We start from the raw sequence: 15662 nt of genomic DNA on the forward strand, positions 1-15662 counted from the left end.
ATCTTGATACTTTAGAGGTATTTTAAAATAAGACTAACTTGCAACCTACCTAATGGCCCCTGTGTTAATTGAGCAGTTGCTCAAAATAGAATACAGAAATAGAAGAGGCATTTTTTAACATATGGCTGCTACATAACTGCAAATGTAATAAACAAGGTAATTTTCCACTTTCAGAAGATATAGTTGAAGTAATGATTTAATGTGTTAATCATCTACCAAAAATAGAAAAGGTATAGCAAAATAGAATATGAAGCCTATTAGAAATACCTAAGTAATAAATAATGGCAACATTTCTGGTCAAATAAGCTCAGAGTGTATTGAAAAGTTTTATTATTGTCTAACTTTACATTTATATAGATATGTGAGATATGGGTGTACAGTTGCAAAGGTGAAAAGTAACTGTGAGTTACATATTTTATTTTCATGCTCCATTATAAGGAATGTGGTATATCAAATAACAAATGTTATTTTAAGTTATAGATGCCAAATTAATATCAAAAATGATTTCATTTTGAAAAGGAAGAGGTATAAGTTACATTGCTGTTAGTACCACCAGTAACTGTAATGAACTAAAACTGCTTTCATCTAAATGCTTTAAAAATGCATGCAGAATTAAAACTTCAGAAGTTTATTATATTTTGCCAGGTGTTAATTCATTAATTCATTGTATATTATCTTTTCTATTGGAAAATACTTTTTTCTCATGAGAGTTATACGGCAATCTGTAGTCTGTTACCTCTGTTCTGCCCATGTAGAGATGAATCTTCAAATTAACTTTGATAGAGTTGTTTTTCTTAGATTTTAGAAAAATGAGAAATAGATGATAAATTTGACCCCCCAACATCAATCCCTGAACTAAGCCCAAAGACACTCTTTTCCACAATGAACTTTTTCTCAGCTTTTCAACCAAATTTGAGGTCTTAATTATTTAAAATCTAAAATACAAATGCATTTTTCATCATAGATAAAGCAGGAAGCCTGAGACGGTTTAAGAGTTTTCCTTTCTCATTCTTTCTAGTTGCTCCCTAAGAAACTGCCTCTCTTGGAGAACAGCCCACAGAAGCTTTTCTTCCTTTGGCAATTCATTTTTTTTTCTTTTTACAGATTTAATTTTTCATAGTGCAAGATAATAAGTCTATTTTCTCTAGAAGTACCTTATGCCTGCAAAAAGTTCTTTGAGGGCAAAGGAAACTAATTAGTGACCTCTTTTCACCTCCTTTCTAGCTTACCCCCTTCTCTCCCTTCTCTCCACCCCCCACCCCCCCACCCCCCGCCCGAAAGCTGAGGTGTGTCACTGCTGAACTGAGGCTGATGAAGAGACTTGAGCACTCTCTGGGACTCTCAGCTGTGACAGAAGCACTGACATTGTCTACTGAAGCAGGTTCTGAAACACTCGTGTGCGGTGTTTAACAGATGCTGGACAGGGCACCTGCTTGCAGTGGCCAAGTCTGCATTCCAAGCCATGAATGAATCCAGGTGGACTGAATGGAGGATCCTGAACATGAGCAGTGGCATTGTGAATGTGTCCGAGCATCACTCCTGCCCACTTGGATTTGGCCACTACAGTGTGGTGGATGTCTGCATCTTCGAGACAGTGGTTATTGTGTTGCTGACATTTCTGATCATTGCTGGGAATCTAACAGTTATCTTTGTCTTTCATTGTGCTCCACTGTTACATCATTATACTACCAGCTATTTCATTCAGACGATGGCATATGCTGATCTTTTCGTTGGAGTTAGCTGCTTGGTTCCTACTCTCTCACTTCTCCACTACTCCACAGGTGTCCACGAGTCATTGACTTGCCAGGTTTTTGGATATATCATCTCAGTTCTAAAAAGTGTTTCTATGGCATGTCTTGCTTGCATCAGTGTGGATCGTTATCTTGCAATAACCAAGCCTCTTTCCTACAATCAACTGGTCACCCCTTGTCGCCTGAGAATTTGCATTATTTTGATCTGGATCTACTCCTGCCTAATTTTCTTGCCTTCCTTTTTTGGCTGGGGGAAACCTGGTTACCACGGTGACATTTTTGAATGGTGTGCCACCTCTTGGCTCACTAGTGCCTATTTTACTGGCTTTATTGTTTGTTTACTTTATGCTCCTGCTGCCTTTGTTGTCTGCTTCACTTACTTCCACATTTTCAAAATTTGCCGTCAGCACACCAAAGAGATAAATGACCGAAGAGCCCGATTCCCTAGCCATGAGGTAGATTCTTCCAGAGAGACTGGACACAGCCCTGACCGTCGCTACGCCATGGTTTTGTTTAGGATAACCAGTGTATTTTATATGCTGTGGCTCCCCTATATAATTTACTTTCTTCTAGAAAGCTCCCGGGTCTTGGATAATCCAACTCTGTCCTTCTTAACAACCTGGCTTGCAATAAGTAATAGTTTTTGTAACTGTGTAATATACAGCCTCTCCAACAGCGTTTTCCGGCTAGGCCTCCGAAGACTGTCTGAGACAATGTGCACATCCTGTATGTGTGTCAAGGATCAGGAAGCACAAGACCCCAAACCTAGGAAACGGGCTAATTCTTGCTCCATTTGAAGAGAGCTACATAGTAAATCAAATGTAATCTGACAGTGGTTTTGGATCATATTCTAGATTCATCTGGAAATTTGCCATCAGAGAAATATTTACTTGAATAGTTGACTATAAAATGAAGTATGAGACTAAAGGTTTCTCTTTTTTTTTCTTTTTCATGGAAGAAACTAAAGGGAAGGATGTATAGAGGGTTATCTCATGAAATAATTACAGCATGTGAGTATTTGTGTGCAGTAATAGGAAAAATTAAGCACTGAGATGAAAAATAATATCTCAAATCTTCTGCAGGACATGAGCAAGCTCCTTGGCTTGGCGTTTCTGTCTTTCTGTCTGACTGTACCATGCCTCTGTCTTTCTCACTTTGTCTGTTTCTCTCACTCTTTGTGGAAGTTATTACTTACATAAATTACCCTTTATAGAAAAATGCTACATATTATATATGTGGCAAATTATAATTTTTGCATCAAAGTGTACCTTTAATCACACTAATCTACAATCCATAAGTGATCTCTTCATGGAGGATGCACAGTAAGCATTGCATTTTATTACTTGCCAAACAACCCCTTTGCTTGTGTTTCTAGAATCTTCTCTGCAGCACAATTTTTCTGCTACAAACAAATAGAAACACTATTTTTGTTTCTTCTGGGTGAAATGACATTTGCTATTCCCCCTTTTCCTAACAGTCTCCTGTTTTTTTTTTTTTTTTTTTTTTGTCTCTTTTTCTTGATCTGCATCCATTGCTACCTTACTTTAGAAGTGTCTTAGCTATTGAAAGAATCTACTGTATAAAGCATCCATAATGTTAAATAATGTATTTCTTCCAGCAAAGCAATCTGGTAGCTTATTAAATATTTTTAATGGCTTTTTGAAACATTTTTATCTGGTTCCTTTTAAATTAGTTCATCTGCTTAAAAGTGATGTCTTTTTTTGCTATAGTAAAGCTTTGTTTTTCTTTAAGAAACCCACTAGTAATTCTAATGCAAATGCAGGATACTCACCTAGCAGTGAGGCATTACTCTTAAGGGTACTTAGAATGCCCTTTTAAAAAATAAGTAAATAAAATAAAACATGAATCTTTTTTGTGTTAGGTCTACGATAGCTTACTGTTGTGTCCACTAGTCAGTCATTTGTGTGATATGCGTTTGCACATATTATATTTTTTACAGCAAAGAAAATGTAAATTATGTTATCTGTGCCTAATGTTTTCTTAGCAAAATATATAGATCAATGTTGTTTAAGTTGTCAACATTGGAAAAAGTATATATAAAAACTTATTTTAAGAGAAAAATACTTTTGTGTAACTGTTATTTAGATATTTATATTAGACAAAGCTGCATTTTTAGTGCTGCTGATAATATAATATACTTAATTATCAAATACAGGTAAGAGCTGACAGTATTTTCTTTTGTAATGATCTGTTTTCAAATGCAGAGATTAACTTATTTTTTTGCGTGCTACATGGGATTGTGTAATAAATTATCAGGGGTTTAGATATAGCAAAGTAGCATTTTGGGGAATTAGTGAAGCAGGTATGAGCAGTAAAACATCTAAATATAACTTTTTTACCATAAGTTTCTTGCCTGAAAGATATTTTAAAATTTATATCAAACTACTGAGTATTTTTCTTCTCAGCATTTTTGATTTCTTTGTTTTATGAAATGCATTTAATAAAATGTGCCTATGACTCTTCAAATTAGAAGCCAACCATGTTTGCACCCTGGTGGTTTGGCTTCAAAGGTCTTTTAGTAGAAATGTTGTCATTTTATTGAGGTTGTTCTGAACCCCTGTATATTTTTAAACGTGTAAGAAAAATTTAAAATAAAGAATAAAACAATATTCTATATATCAAAATCAGACTTTGCCTCAGTTTAATAAAACACTTAGGACAAGAATTTACTTTTTTGGGAATCAAAAAATAATTGTTTTATTCTTCTGTAGCTTGGGTTTATATTTATTCTTGTCCCCTGTTTGCCAGTGGCATCTTGGTTTAAATGTGCCTTTTAAATTCAGACCAGTTCAAGGAAAACATAAAGTTCAAGGAAATATAGTACTGCTAACATTCCAGATATCACCTATAAAATCTTCAAAATTATACATATTATTTGGTAATCGTATCTTAATTTCTTTAAGGAATAAATATAGTTAAAAAAGACCCAGTGGATTCTGTGTACAGAAAGCCTGAGGCCATGCTTACTGCATTTTATCCTTATTATGTGCCAGGCTCACTGTTCAGTTTTACATGTGTTATACATTTAATCCTCACTACAGCCTTTTGAGATAATAGTTATTATTCCCACTCCAAAGATAAGGAAAGAAAGAAAAATGATTATTCGTCAGTTAACTAGTCAATGGCAGAGGTTCCCGCCCATCCAGTAGGCCTGGGCCAAAGCCTGCCTACTTCACCAGTAGGCTACACTGCTTTCATTTCAAAAGCCTTTAAATTTTTGTACCTCTGTCTATACCTTTTCCCTACAATATTTCTCTGAGTTTTATTTCTTTTTTTCTCATCATAAGTCTTTTGCTTGAGTTATTTTCTTGTCTTGTGATCTTTTTCTTTGATCTTAAAAGTTTCTTTTATTAAAACAGCAATCTGATAAGCTCAAACTTACCAGTTTAGTCTGTAATCAAACTGAAATTCTTAATATTACTTTGGTTTACTTTTGTTATTTCCCTTGAATAACTCTTTGAAATCTCTATCAATTTCTTTTTGAAAAAAAATTGTTTTGAAGAGGAAGAGTAGAAAAGAAAGCCTTTATCATAGGCTGAAAGAGGCTGAATGAGGCAAGTTCTAAGTTTAGTTTTTAAATTTACTATAGTTTTTATATACAACTGTAGGGCAAACCACTTAACTTTCTTTTGTCATATTTAATGTGTTTTTATAATAAGATAATACTTATTTTGAAACCTCTCTTTTTAGGTAATGTGTTTTAAGAATAGGAAGCATAACCATTTTTCTCATCATTGTATTGTATTTTGTGGTAATTATCCGGCTTGGTTGTAAAAGACAGCCCAAAAATAATGCATTCTGTGTTCTCTTTCCTAAGGGTTCTATTATTTGCATAGCTGTTTCTAGAGTTATAGAGTGTTGGAAAGCTTCATAATTTACACTATTAGTATATGAAACTTGGGCTGAGATCCAGGCCCTCATAAACTGCTTGGCCTTAGGTAAGATACCAAATGCTCTAAAACCTTAGTTTTGGCATTGATTAAAAAATATTAAGTCAGAGACTTGTAGCTCCCTGTTCAGCTGAATTTGAGAACTAAATGAAAATTTGTAGTATGTGTGCCCAGCACAGCACCTGGCACAAAAAAAATGTTCAGAATATGGTAGCTGCTGTTTTTGTTTGTTTGTTTGTTTTTTGTTTGTTTGTTTGAGGCGGAGTCTTACTCTGTTGCCCAGGCTGGAGGGCAGTGATGCGATCTCAGCTCACTGCAAGCTCTGCCTCCTGGGTTCACGCCATTCTCCTGCCTCAGCCTCCTGAGTAGCTGGGACTACAGGCGCCTGCCACCACACCTGGCTAATTTTTTGTATTTTTAATAGAGACGGAGTTTCACCGTGTTAGCCAGGATGGTCTCGATTTCCTGACCTCGTGATCCGCCCACCTCGGCCTCCCAAAGTGCTGGGATTACAGGCGTAAGCCACTGTACCTGGCCTGTAGCTGCTGTTTTATTATCTTTGTGGGTGCCATATTTATTAACATCACAACTTAAAGGTCACTAATCCCAATTCAAACAGAAATAATCCATTGAGCATTAGGGTTTTCTAAGATAACATTTCTTTTTGTAAATTGATTTAAACTCAAATTTTGGGTTAAACTCAGATATTTCAAGTGTATTTCTGAAAGCTCATTTCCCAGGAATGGTTATTCATGAACACATCGTTTGAGATTAAAGATATCCAGCAAGCGGATGTTGAGATGAGACAGTCAGGCATGATTCAGAGGTTAACCTACCTCTTACTTTATTACACTAAATATGCTTAAACATTTTATTCTCATTAGGGAAGTAATAATAGGAAGGATTATCCAGGGATGTCTTGTCATTTGTCTTTGCACTTTAATTTTCCTTATTTATTAAAATGGGATTTGAAGTATTTTGTCATGTATCTATTTCTTGGGAGAAACAATGATTAATAAGCTGATTTGCTCCATAGATACCATAAATTATGTGAATTTAAAGATAAACGAAGTTGCCTTAAAGGACCTTTCCTCTTTTCCTCCCTACCCTAGAAGGTAATCATTAGATGTGAAAAAGATACAATTATATAATAAGTAGATAAAAAAGATTTAGATGTGAGAAATCTGCTGGTGTAACATTCTGAGCATAGATAGTATCATGTATGTGCAGGTAGGGCCATTTTGGTGCATAGGAGCATGTATGTGTTACTGAGTCAGTGCTATACTCGATGTGTAGGTTCCAAAAGATGCTCTTTTCCTTGAGCAGAACTTTATCTTAGATTAAGAGAGATATGTAGAAAGTGGTACATCCTGTAACCAAATATATAGATATTGAGGAAAACAAAATGGCTAGAATAGAAAAACCAGTTCCCATTTTATGATTTCTCATAAATGGAAGTTTGATTCAGTGTTAGTCTTGCTCTGTATTTTAAAATATTAATAACTTTTCTTAGTAGTAAAAGTGTTTTTTAAAATATTAACATGATGTAATTAAGTTTTTCCTTCATGACTATTTTGTTTTAATATTTTACAATGAGCATTGGTAAAATTTCTTTTATAATCAGGAGAATTAATATTTGGTTTAAAAGAATGCTGAAAGCTGGGTGTGGTGGCTCACGCCTGTAATCCCAGCACTTTGGGAGGCCAAGGTGGGTGGATCACAAGGTCAGGAGATTGAAGCCATCCCTGCCAAAATGGTGAAATCCCGTCTCTACTAATACAAAAATTAGTTGGGTGTGGTGACATGCACCTGTAGTCCCAGATACTTGGGAGGTTGAGTCAGGAGAATCACTTGAACGCAGGAGGTGGAGGTTGCAGTGAACTAAGATCGCACCACTGCACTCCAGCCTGGCGACAAAGCGAGATTCCTTCTCGGTCGGGGGTGGGGGAAGAAGAAGAATGCTGAATATTTAAAAAATATTTTAACATTTCATGAAACAGCTTATGTTGATGCTACAAATAACACTATCCAATAATGTCTCAATATTGTCTTATAAAGATAGGCTATATAGTTTTTCTGAGTTCTGTAATATTTGTTATTTCAGGTAGATTTTTCCGATAAACTTGACAACCTTCTCCTTGCAATAGTAGATGTTCTTGACTTATTTTTGTTTTAATGTAAACAGTTTGAGGTATTACTTGATGACTCTGAAATGGTTCTCAATCACTGTAGGATTTTCTTTCTTTTTTTTTTTTTTTTTGAGACAGATTCTCGCTCTGTTTCCCAGGCTGGAGTGCAGTGGTGCTATCTCTGCTCCCTGAGAGCTCTGCCTCCCGGGTTCACGCCATTCTCCTGCCTCAGTCTCCCGAGTAGCTGGGACTACAGGCGCCCACTACCACTCCCAGCTAATTTTTTGTATTTTTAGTAGAAACGGGGTTCTACCTTGTTAGCCAGGATGGTCTCGATCTCCTGACCTCGTGATCTGCCCGCCTTGGCCTCCCAAAGTGCTGGGATTGCAGGCATGAGCGACTGCACTAGGCCCACAGTAGGATTTTTAAATGCATCATTGATGGCACCTTTCTGCATTTTTCACATCTTTAAACAACAAAAAGATGGCCCTGCATTAGGAAATAGGCTCTAGCTGGTACGTTACCTGCATTTCCTACATAGGCAGAATTCTCCAAAGAACATATTTATAATTTTTAAGGGTAACTTTTATTCTGCTTTTATGTATGACTTTCTACAAAGGTGAAGAAAATAACAGTAATAAATTTAGCTGGAGTCTGTTATATCTGATAAATATTTAACACGAAAGGCACATATCACCACCTTCATTATGGTAAATGGAGCCAAATTAGTTTTTGAGATTCTAAAATTCTAAGGTTTAAAGTGATAAATATCAGGAAACATAGTACATAATAATAGAATTCATGAAATGAAAATAATTTGCAAAAATTTGAAAACTTCCAAAAATGATACTTTATACAAAAGAAATACCTATCATTGACTTAAACATTTGACCCCAGTTTTATTTTATTTTCTACTTAAGCAATTGTAAATAAGGTTGATGCCAGTTAAAAAATGGCAAAATATATATTATAAATGCAATTATTTTAATTGCAAGGCACAAACAAGGTACAGAGTTGTACGACCTGTTCTTTAAAATTTTAAAATTTATTTTTGAATAAAATGTGGATTGTAGCAAGATATGTGCAGTAATTTTGTCTGAGATTATACATGACACAAAGAATGTTTTTGTACATACTCTGTGAAGTATAGCTTTAAGACGTTTACTTATGTTATTAATCGAGTTTGAAGTTTAATATAATTATTAGTGGATGGCACATTTTTATACAAATAACCTCTTCACAATTATTCATTTACTTTTTCAGGAACTGTATAATTAAAAATGCTAAATTGGTAAGAAATTATTGGAAAATGCTGCAAGTTGAAATTTGGAAATGCTTATAATGCTTTTGAAAATATATAATGCTCTTGACATTATAAGCGAGGTGTATTATAAAAGCTTCTGTGAGTAAACACTATCTCATTTCACATATAGAAATCTGACATAAGATTTTAAGTGACCCTAACAAGATCATGTCGTTTGACAAAGATACTACTGACCACATGTTTTGTGTGACAATAATGTTGCCTGTGATAAAGTTCTTGAATAATGTATTTATAGATGACTGGTAATAGAGTGACCTGATCTTTCTTTCTTGAGAAGAAAATGAAGACTTACTTATTTGATATAGAAGAAATTCTATGTGAAATTTTTTCTTTTAATTCGTGACGCAGGAAAAATTATTTTAAAATTAACTTTATGTTGGAGATGTGATTTTTGATATCATAGAAATTTTTGATATGATGTATTATCAGCCTTGATTGGTGTTTTAATATTTCTTAAAACAGTTTTTTATTTATAGAGGGTAACAAAAAATTTACTTCTCCTTTTGAAAACACAGCAGTCATCTACTGAATACATTGAGATATGTAGAATAAATTGAACAGTGTTCGCTGTGTATTCTAAAAACTATAACCTTAAAGATGAAGACATCATGTACCCTAGAACTTAAAGTATAATAATAAAAGATGAAGACATCAGAATCACATTATATTAATGTACCTACTTTTGGAAAGTACTGATTTCATAGTCATGTATTTTATGTTTTGAATTTTTTTTGGTAATAGATTTGCAATGTTGTTGAGTCATTATAGGTTGGATTTTTCTCAAGCATTATGATGGAAAAGATTTTGATTTTTCAGGCTATAGTGCTTTTGTATGTTTGTAATCTAAAATATCAGTCATGGAATCAGTGATTAGTTTGAATTAGTGATATATTAAATAAAGCCTTTTAAATAAATAATTCAGTTTTATTTCAATGAAATAAATGTAGTTACAGAAAAATTAAAGGGACTCAAATTAGGCAAACACAAGATTGCCTTGTAAATGTCCTTAGAGGAAATCTTTAAGTAGTTTCTAGTGTCTGTATCAGTTGAATAAAAATGAGTTCCATTGAGTTATTTGAAAAGTTTATTTTCTTAAATATGTAAAATTTCCATAACAATTTTATAGCTACTTAATTTATGTTACTTATTTAAAGAGTTTGCAGGATGAATCATTGCAAAGTCCAAATTTGGATTTTAATCTGAATTAACCAGATATTTTTGCATTTCAAATCAACAAGTTAGTTCAGTAAATATTTATCGATTATGCTATGTTAAGGGCATACATTGTGGTTCTATAATAGTCTTGGATTCTTAAGAGTAACTCATTGAATTGTGTGAATCCAATAAGCAGGAAGATTAATTTCTAGAATTTGAGGGAGAGATTGCAGAAAAGTCATAGGAACTATGTAATACGTTGTAGCATTAGAGGGATTAATGCACTTTACAATATGAATTGGCTTCAATATTTAGCCATGTGTTTGGATGTTATAGTTCTAAAGGATACCACAGGATATTTGAGACGTTATTAAAGTGAAAGGAGAGGAAATGTTCAGTGTTCAGTTTAGTACAAAAGTGTTGTGGGGAGAAATACACCATAACTTTGGAATGCAGTGTAAGAAAAAGAAAATATCCTTTATGTGGATTATATCTGATTAGAGTAAAATCATCACTTTAGGTATAAATTATAAGCTGTGAGATTAGGACGGGAATATTAACATGGGCAGAAGTAGCTTGAGGAATTGCACATAGGACATGTTATACCAACTCAGGCATCGTCTTTTTTTTGAGATGGAGTCTTGCTTTGTCACCCAGACTAGAGAGTGATCACCAGTGTCACCCAGGCAGTGGAGTAATCTTGGCTCACTGCAGTATCCACCTCCCGGGTTCAAGTGATTCTCCTGCCTCAGCCTCCCAAGTAGCTGGGACTACAGGTGTGCACCACCACACCCAGCTGATTTTTGTATTTGTAGTAGAGACTGGGTTTCACCATGTTGGCCAGGCTGGTCTCAAACTCCTGAACTCAAGTGATCCACCTGCCCTGGTCTTCAAGTGATGGGACTACAGGTGTGAGCCACCATGCCTGGCTTCAGGCATCTTCTTAGACCACTTTTTCTAGAGTTGTTTTCCTAATATTTGTCTTGTGATTACAAGTGAATGTCACTATATACAGGCTATTATGACAGGCAGGTTTTAACTTCTCTGTCAGTCAAGTTAATCATATTATGTAGGCCTAATATTTTTTGAATAATAGAATCACTCATTCTTTCATTTAAGTATTTATCAGGTTGTTACTGTGTGCAGGGGACTATTCTTAATGCTACGTAAGATAAGGAAATTTCTTAAGTAAAACAGATTTTCAGTTCTCCAAGAGCACTTAGGCTGCAAGGGGCTATATGGACTTTATATGGATAACTATAGGGCAAGATAGGAGTTGACAAATTATAGTCCACTGACTGTTGTAGATACAATTTTACTGGACCATAGCAGCGCTCATTCATTTATATATTACCTGTGGGTGCTTTTGTGCTACAATGGTAGAGAGTAGTTGTGATGGAGATGTTATGTCCTACAAAGCCTAAATATTTACTGTCTGGCCCTTTACAGAAAAAAATTTGCTGACCCCCTGGTATGAGACATTATAATGCCTTTTGTATGCTACTCGCAATAGAATGTTGTGCTTTTATGTTTGCTAAAGGATCTCATACAAAGGAGTGATTTCAACCTGATTCAGTCAGGCATCAGGAAAATTTCTAGCATATGAGTAAAAACCTAGATATTGATTCCTCCTCTATGATTCCAGTGGTTTGTCAATTGTATATCTGTCTGTAAATGAAACACAGATCTACTTTTTCTAATTAGTTCTTACTATTATATAATTGGTCTCAGGTAAAGTTCTTTGCATATCAAACTTAGTGTCTAGTTTCTTAACTACTAATATAGCATAATCATATTTTACTTTTAAGCATGGAGTCAGTAATAATTAACATTGGATGTAGTCTTCAAACTTCAGAAGCATTTGTTAAACTTCTCATCAATAAATGATAATCTCATAGTCTAAAAGAGTTAATTTACTTATAAGTAAGCATGCCTTTTTTGTAGTACTCTGATAGGCAGTAAAACAAAAAACTACAAAACAGAAGATCTAGCTGTATAAGAGCCAAATTTACATGCAACTCTAAAACATATACGACTTAAGAGAATTTATAATTCAGCACCAATGTGTGACATTTTTAATAGGCTCTTAATAATATATAAGTTAGAAGATAAATGGATATAGTCCTACACTTGGCTAAGATGTATTGCAGTGCTAGGAGTTTTATGTTTTTTGTCATTGTCAACTAATGAATGAAAATACAAAGCAATTTTAAATGAGCCACGATTTATATTTACACAAAATTAAGCCGTTTTAAAAATCTTGATGTTTCAGTTAAATCACAGGTATTTGATACATTATTTAATAATATTTGCCTTGGCAGTACTATTGTTTTAAACTATTAATAATCCATTGGGAAGTTTTGGTTTTCTTCAAGTTTAGTAAATCAGTAAGAAAATGAATAAACAATCTTGATGTTTTTCTTGAAAATACAGTTCACTGAGTCTGTTAGAATAAAGGAAACGCTTACACAGTTGTCTGTCGTTGTCTGTGTGGGATTGGTTCCAGGACATCCCAGGGATACCAAAATCCACAGATGCTCAAGTCCCTTTTGTAAAATCGTATACTATAACCTACACACACCCTCCCATATACTTTAAATTATCTCTGAATTACTTATAATATCTAATACAATGTAAATGCAATATAATTAGTTGTATTATTTAGGGAATAGTGACAAGAAATGTACAAATACATTTCAAGTACATATACAAGTCTGTATATGTTGAACACAGATGCAGCCATGCATTTTTTTCCCCTGAATATTTTCAAGCAGTGGTTGGTTGAACCTATGAATATATAGGACTGACTGTATATGCTTTTATGCTTTCAGTACTGTTTAAAGTCATTGAGATAGTAGAGCCATCATTATAACCCACTCAATAATGTTTATTGTATGTTTTCCCAAACAAATGAATAGAATAATTTTATGTAAAATTGTGTATTTAAAGATTGTAAATGGTCAGGTTTCCATTAGTTTGATGTTGAGAGAAATAATTCAGAGAATCATTAGGTCCTTCTGCCTTTTTCAGAACAATCAATGGACTGAAGGGTCTTAAGAGAAGACCTCAGGGATTTCTTATAGAGATAATTTGAGTGACAAAGTATTGTTTCCACTTTTTTATATACCCACCAGCTTGCCCTTCCATAATTGGTACCTTTTAATTTCTGACAATGTTGTAAAAGGATGAGTTATAGCAAATCACTATTAAGTTATCTCAAATGTTTCTAATTCTCATCCCTTCCACATAATTAACTTCCTTTTATTCCTCCTCATTCATTTTAGTTATTTTTATTTTTAATTGTCAAAGAAATATTTGCTCATAAAGGAAATTTAGGGAATGTTTAAAATGATAAAAAGAGACTAAATTACACATAGTTCTCTTACCCAGGTATAATTAGGTATGATGATAATGACAGTTGATTTTGGTTTTCTTTTCTTCCATTTCCCCCCTATGGATTAGGGCTTTTTCTAAAGGATTTTTAAATGTGGGTATTTATAACTTAAATGTTTTTCCATATTATTGCATATTGTTTATGAACATTTTTATAAATTAGGCCTTTCCACATTTAGTATTATTTTCTTAACTTTTAAGGGAGAAATACTGAAGCAAACAGTATGAAGGTATTTTACGATTATTTATATATATTGCCAAATTGGTTTCCCAAAGGAGTGATCCAGTTTATCTTCACACTAATAATGTATCAAACTATGATGATTCATTGCAAACTTGCAGCAATTCTACATTAATAAATAAATTAAAGGAATTTGATTTTTTACTTATTTCTTCCCAGCCCCTATAGGGAATTTGTTTACTTCTTTGCAATTTTTTTTTCTTCCCTACACAAAACATATAGGTAGGTAGGTAGGTGGGTAGGTAGGTAGATGGATGGATGGATGGACGGATGGATGAACTAGGATGGATCTGCTGAGCCTCTTTTAAACCAAATTGTCTCAAATTATGTATTCCAGAAGTCTTTAAGCTCAGATAATCTTCTCACTATTGTTATCTCACCATTTACTTTGTGCTGCTGCTGCTTTGTTGTTTAAGGCTGTGCATTATTTTAAGAACACTGAATTCTGTCAATGCTGTTCTCCCATTATTACTGCTATCTTCAGCATTGTCTGTTTCATTGTATCTTGTGTGTGCCACACAGTCATGTAGATAATGGGTTTGAGAAAGTTTTCAAAATTTTTTTCTATTCTTCTGCCTTTGTTGCAGTGATATCTCTACCGGCCTTTCAAGGTAGGGGAGGATATTTTCCTAAGCAGAAAATTTTGAGGCCTGTGTCCTTGGAGAGTTTGTGAACATGAAGATTTCAGTAGTTAAGCGCTGACCCCAGGCCTGGTATTGATACTTAGGATTTCCCTAACCTGCAGAACCATGGGAATAGTATCTACCGTGGTAGAGCCATGGTAAGCAAATCAGCTTTCACATTAGAAAAGTCACGCTTGGTGTGGTTGTCTAACAAGCAAGCATGCTTGCAGGTCCGTACTGTTTCTCTTCATTATGTCTTTTACATCTCTCTGGTTCCTCAGAGTGCTTTGTATATAGTGGCTACTGAATTATTTGTTGAGCCGAGTACAGAGTGCTCTGTATATAGTAAGTCATCTATTTCTTGAGCCGAATTGAATTTGTTAGGGTTAACAGTATTTCTTGGGTCTCTTCCAGTAGTTCTTTCATCTCCAACTCACTTGGGGATGTGGTTGGACTGAAGATTACATCAAGATTCTTTTCCCCAGTGCTTTGCTGTTACCGACTGGGGAAGCTATGGAAAAGAATATTTTAGGAGAGTGGAATGATGATTTAATATACCTATCTTTTAATATAGCTTCCCACTTTAATTGAATTTTTCCTTCCAAAATGGACATTCAGTGGACTTGTAGGCTCTTCTTGAATATGTGTCTTAAAGGGGGGTGAATGCACTTTGGGGTAGCTCAGGCTTTTTCTATAATGTTTATTTATATTCAGCTGAAATGAATATATTTTTGGCTTTTTCCCATTGTGATTATATAGGAAGAATGAGAATTTTTGTTTTACCCAAGAACCTTCTATATACCTTAGTAGAACCATTGTTTCTGTCCAGGCTTCTCCTGGTCTTGAACCATTCTCATAAAATATGGTTTTGAAACTCATCACCAACTTTTCCCTGAATATGCTCTGATAATACTTCTTTTAATGGTGCTCAGAGCTGAATAAAATGTTACATGCGTGATAGGACTAGTAACAGATGAGAGCGAGACTATCGTTTTCCCTTGATTTATATAACTATTCTGCGATTTACTCAGGCCAGAAATAAGTTATATATTTTTAGTAGTTACATTTTGTCCTTTAATTTATTGAGTTTATTTTCAATAAATCCATATGTCTGCTTTACACGTGCTTAATTTAT

The 15662-nt window shown here is 34.3% G+C and overlaps 2 protein-coding genes across 6 annotated transcripts in view; both read left to right on the forward strand.

Annotated features, from left to right (window-relative positions):
* The window catches only part of RABGAP1L (RAB GTPase activating protein 1 like), an 800696-nt gene that overhangs the window by 273501 nt on the left and 511533 nt on the right, over nt 1–15662 (forward strand). The window lies entirely within an intron of this gene.
* GPR52 (G protein-coupled receptor 52) lies at nt 1328–4396 on the forward strand. Its single transcript, XM_028850605.2, has one exon. The coding sequence runs from the start codon at nt 1463–1465 to the stop codon at nt 2546–2548; it is 1086 nt and encodes a 361-aa protein (XP_028706438.1). The 5' UTR covers nt 1328–1462; the 3' UTR covers nt 2549–4396.

This window comes from Macaca mulatta, chromosome 1 (assembly GCF_049350105.2).
Source record: "Macaca mulatta isolate MMU2019108-1 chromosome 1, T2T-MMU8v2.0, whole genome shotgun sequence".
NCBI lineage: Eukaryota > Metazoa > Chordata > Mammalia > Primates > Cercopithecidae > Macaca > Macaca mulatta.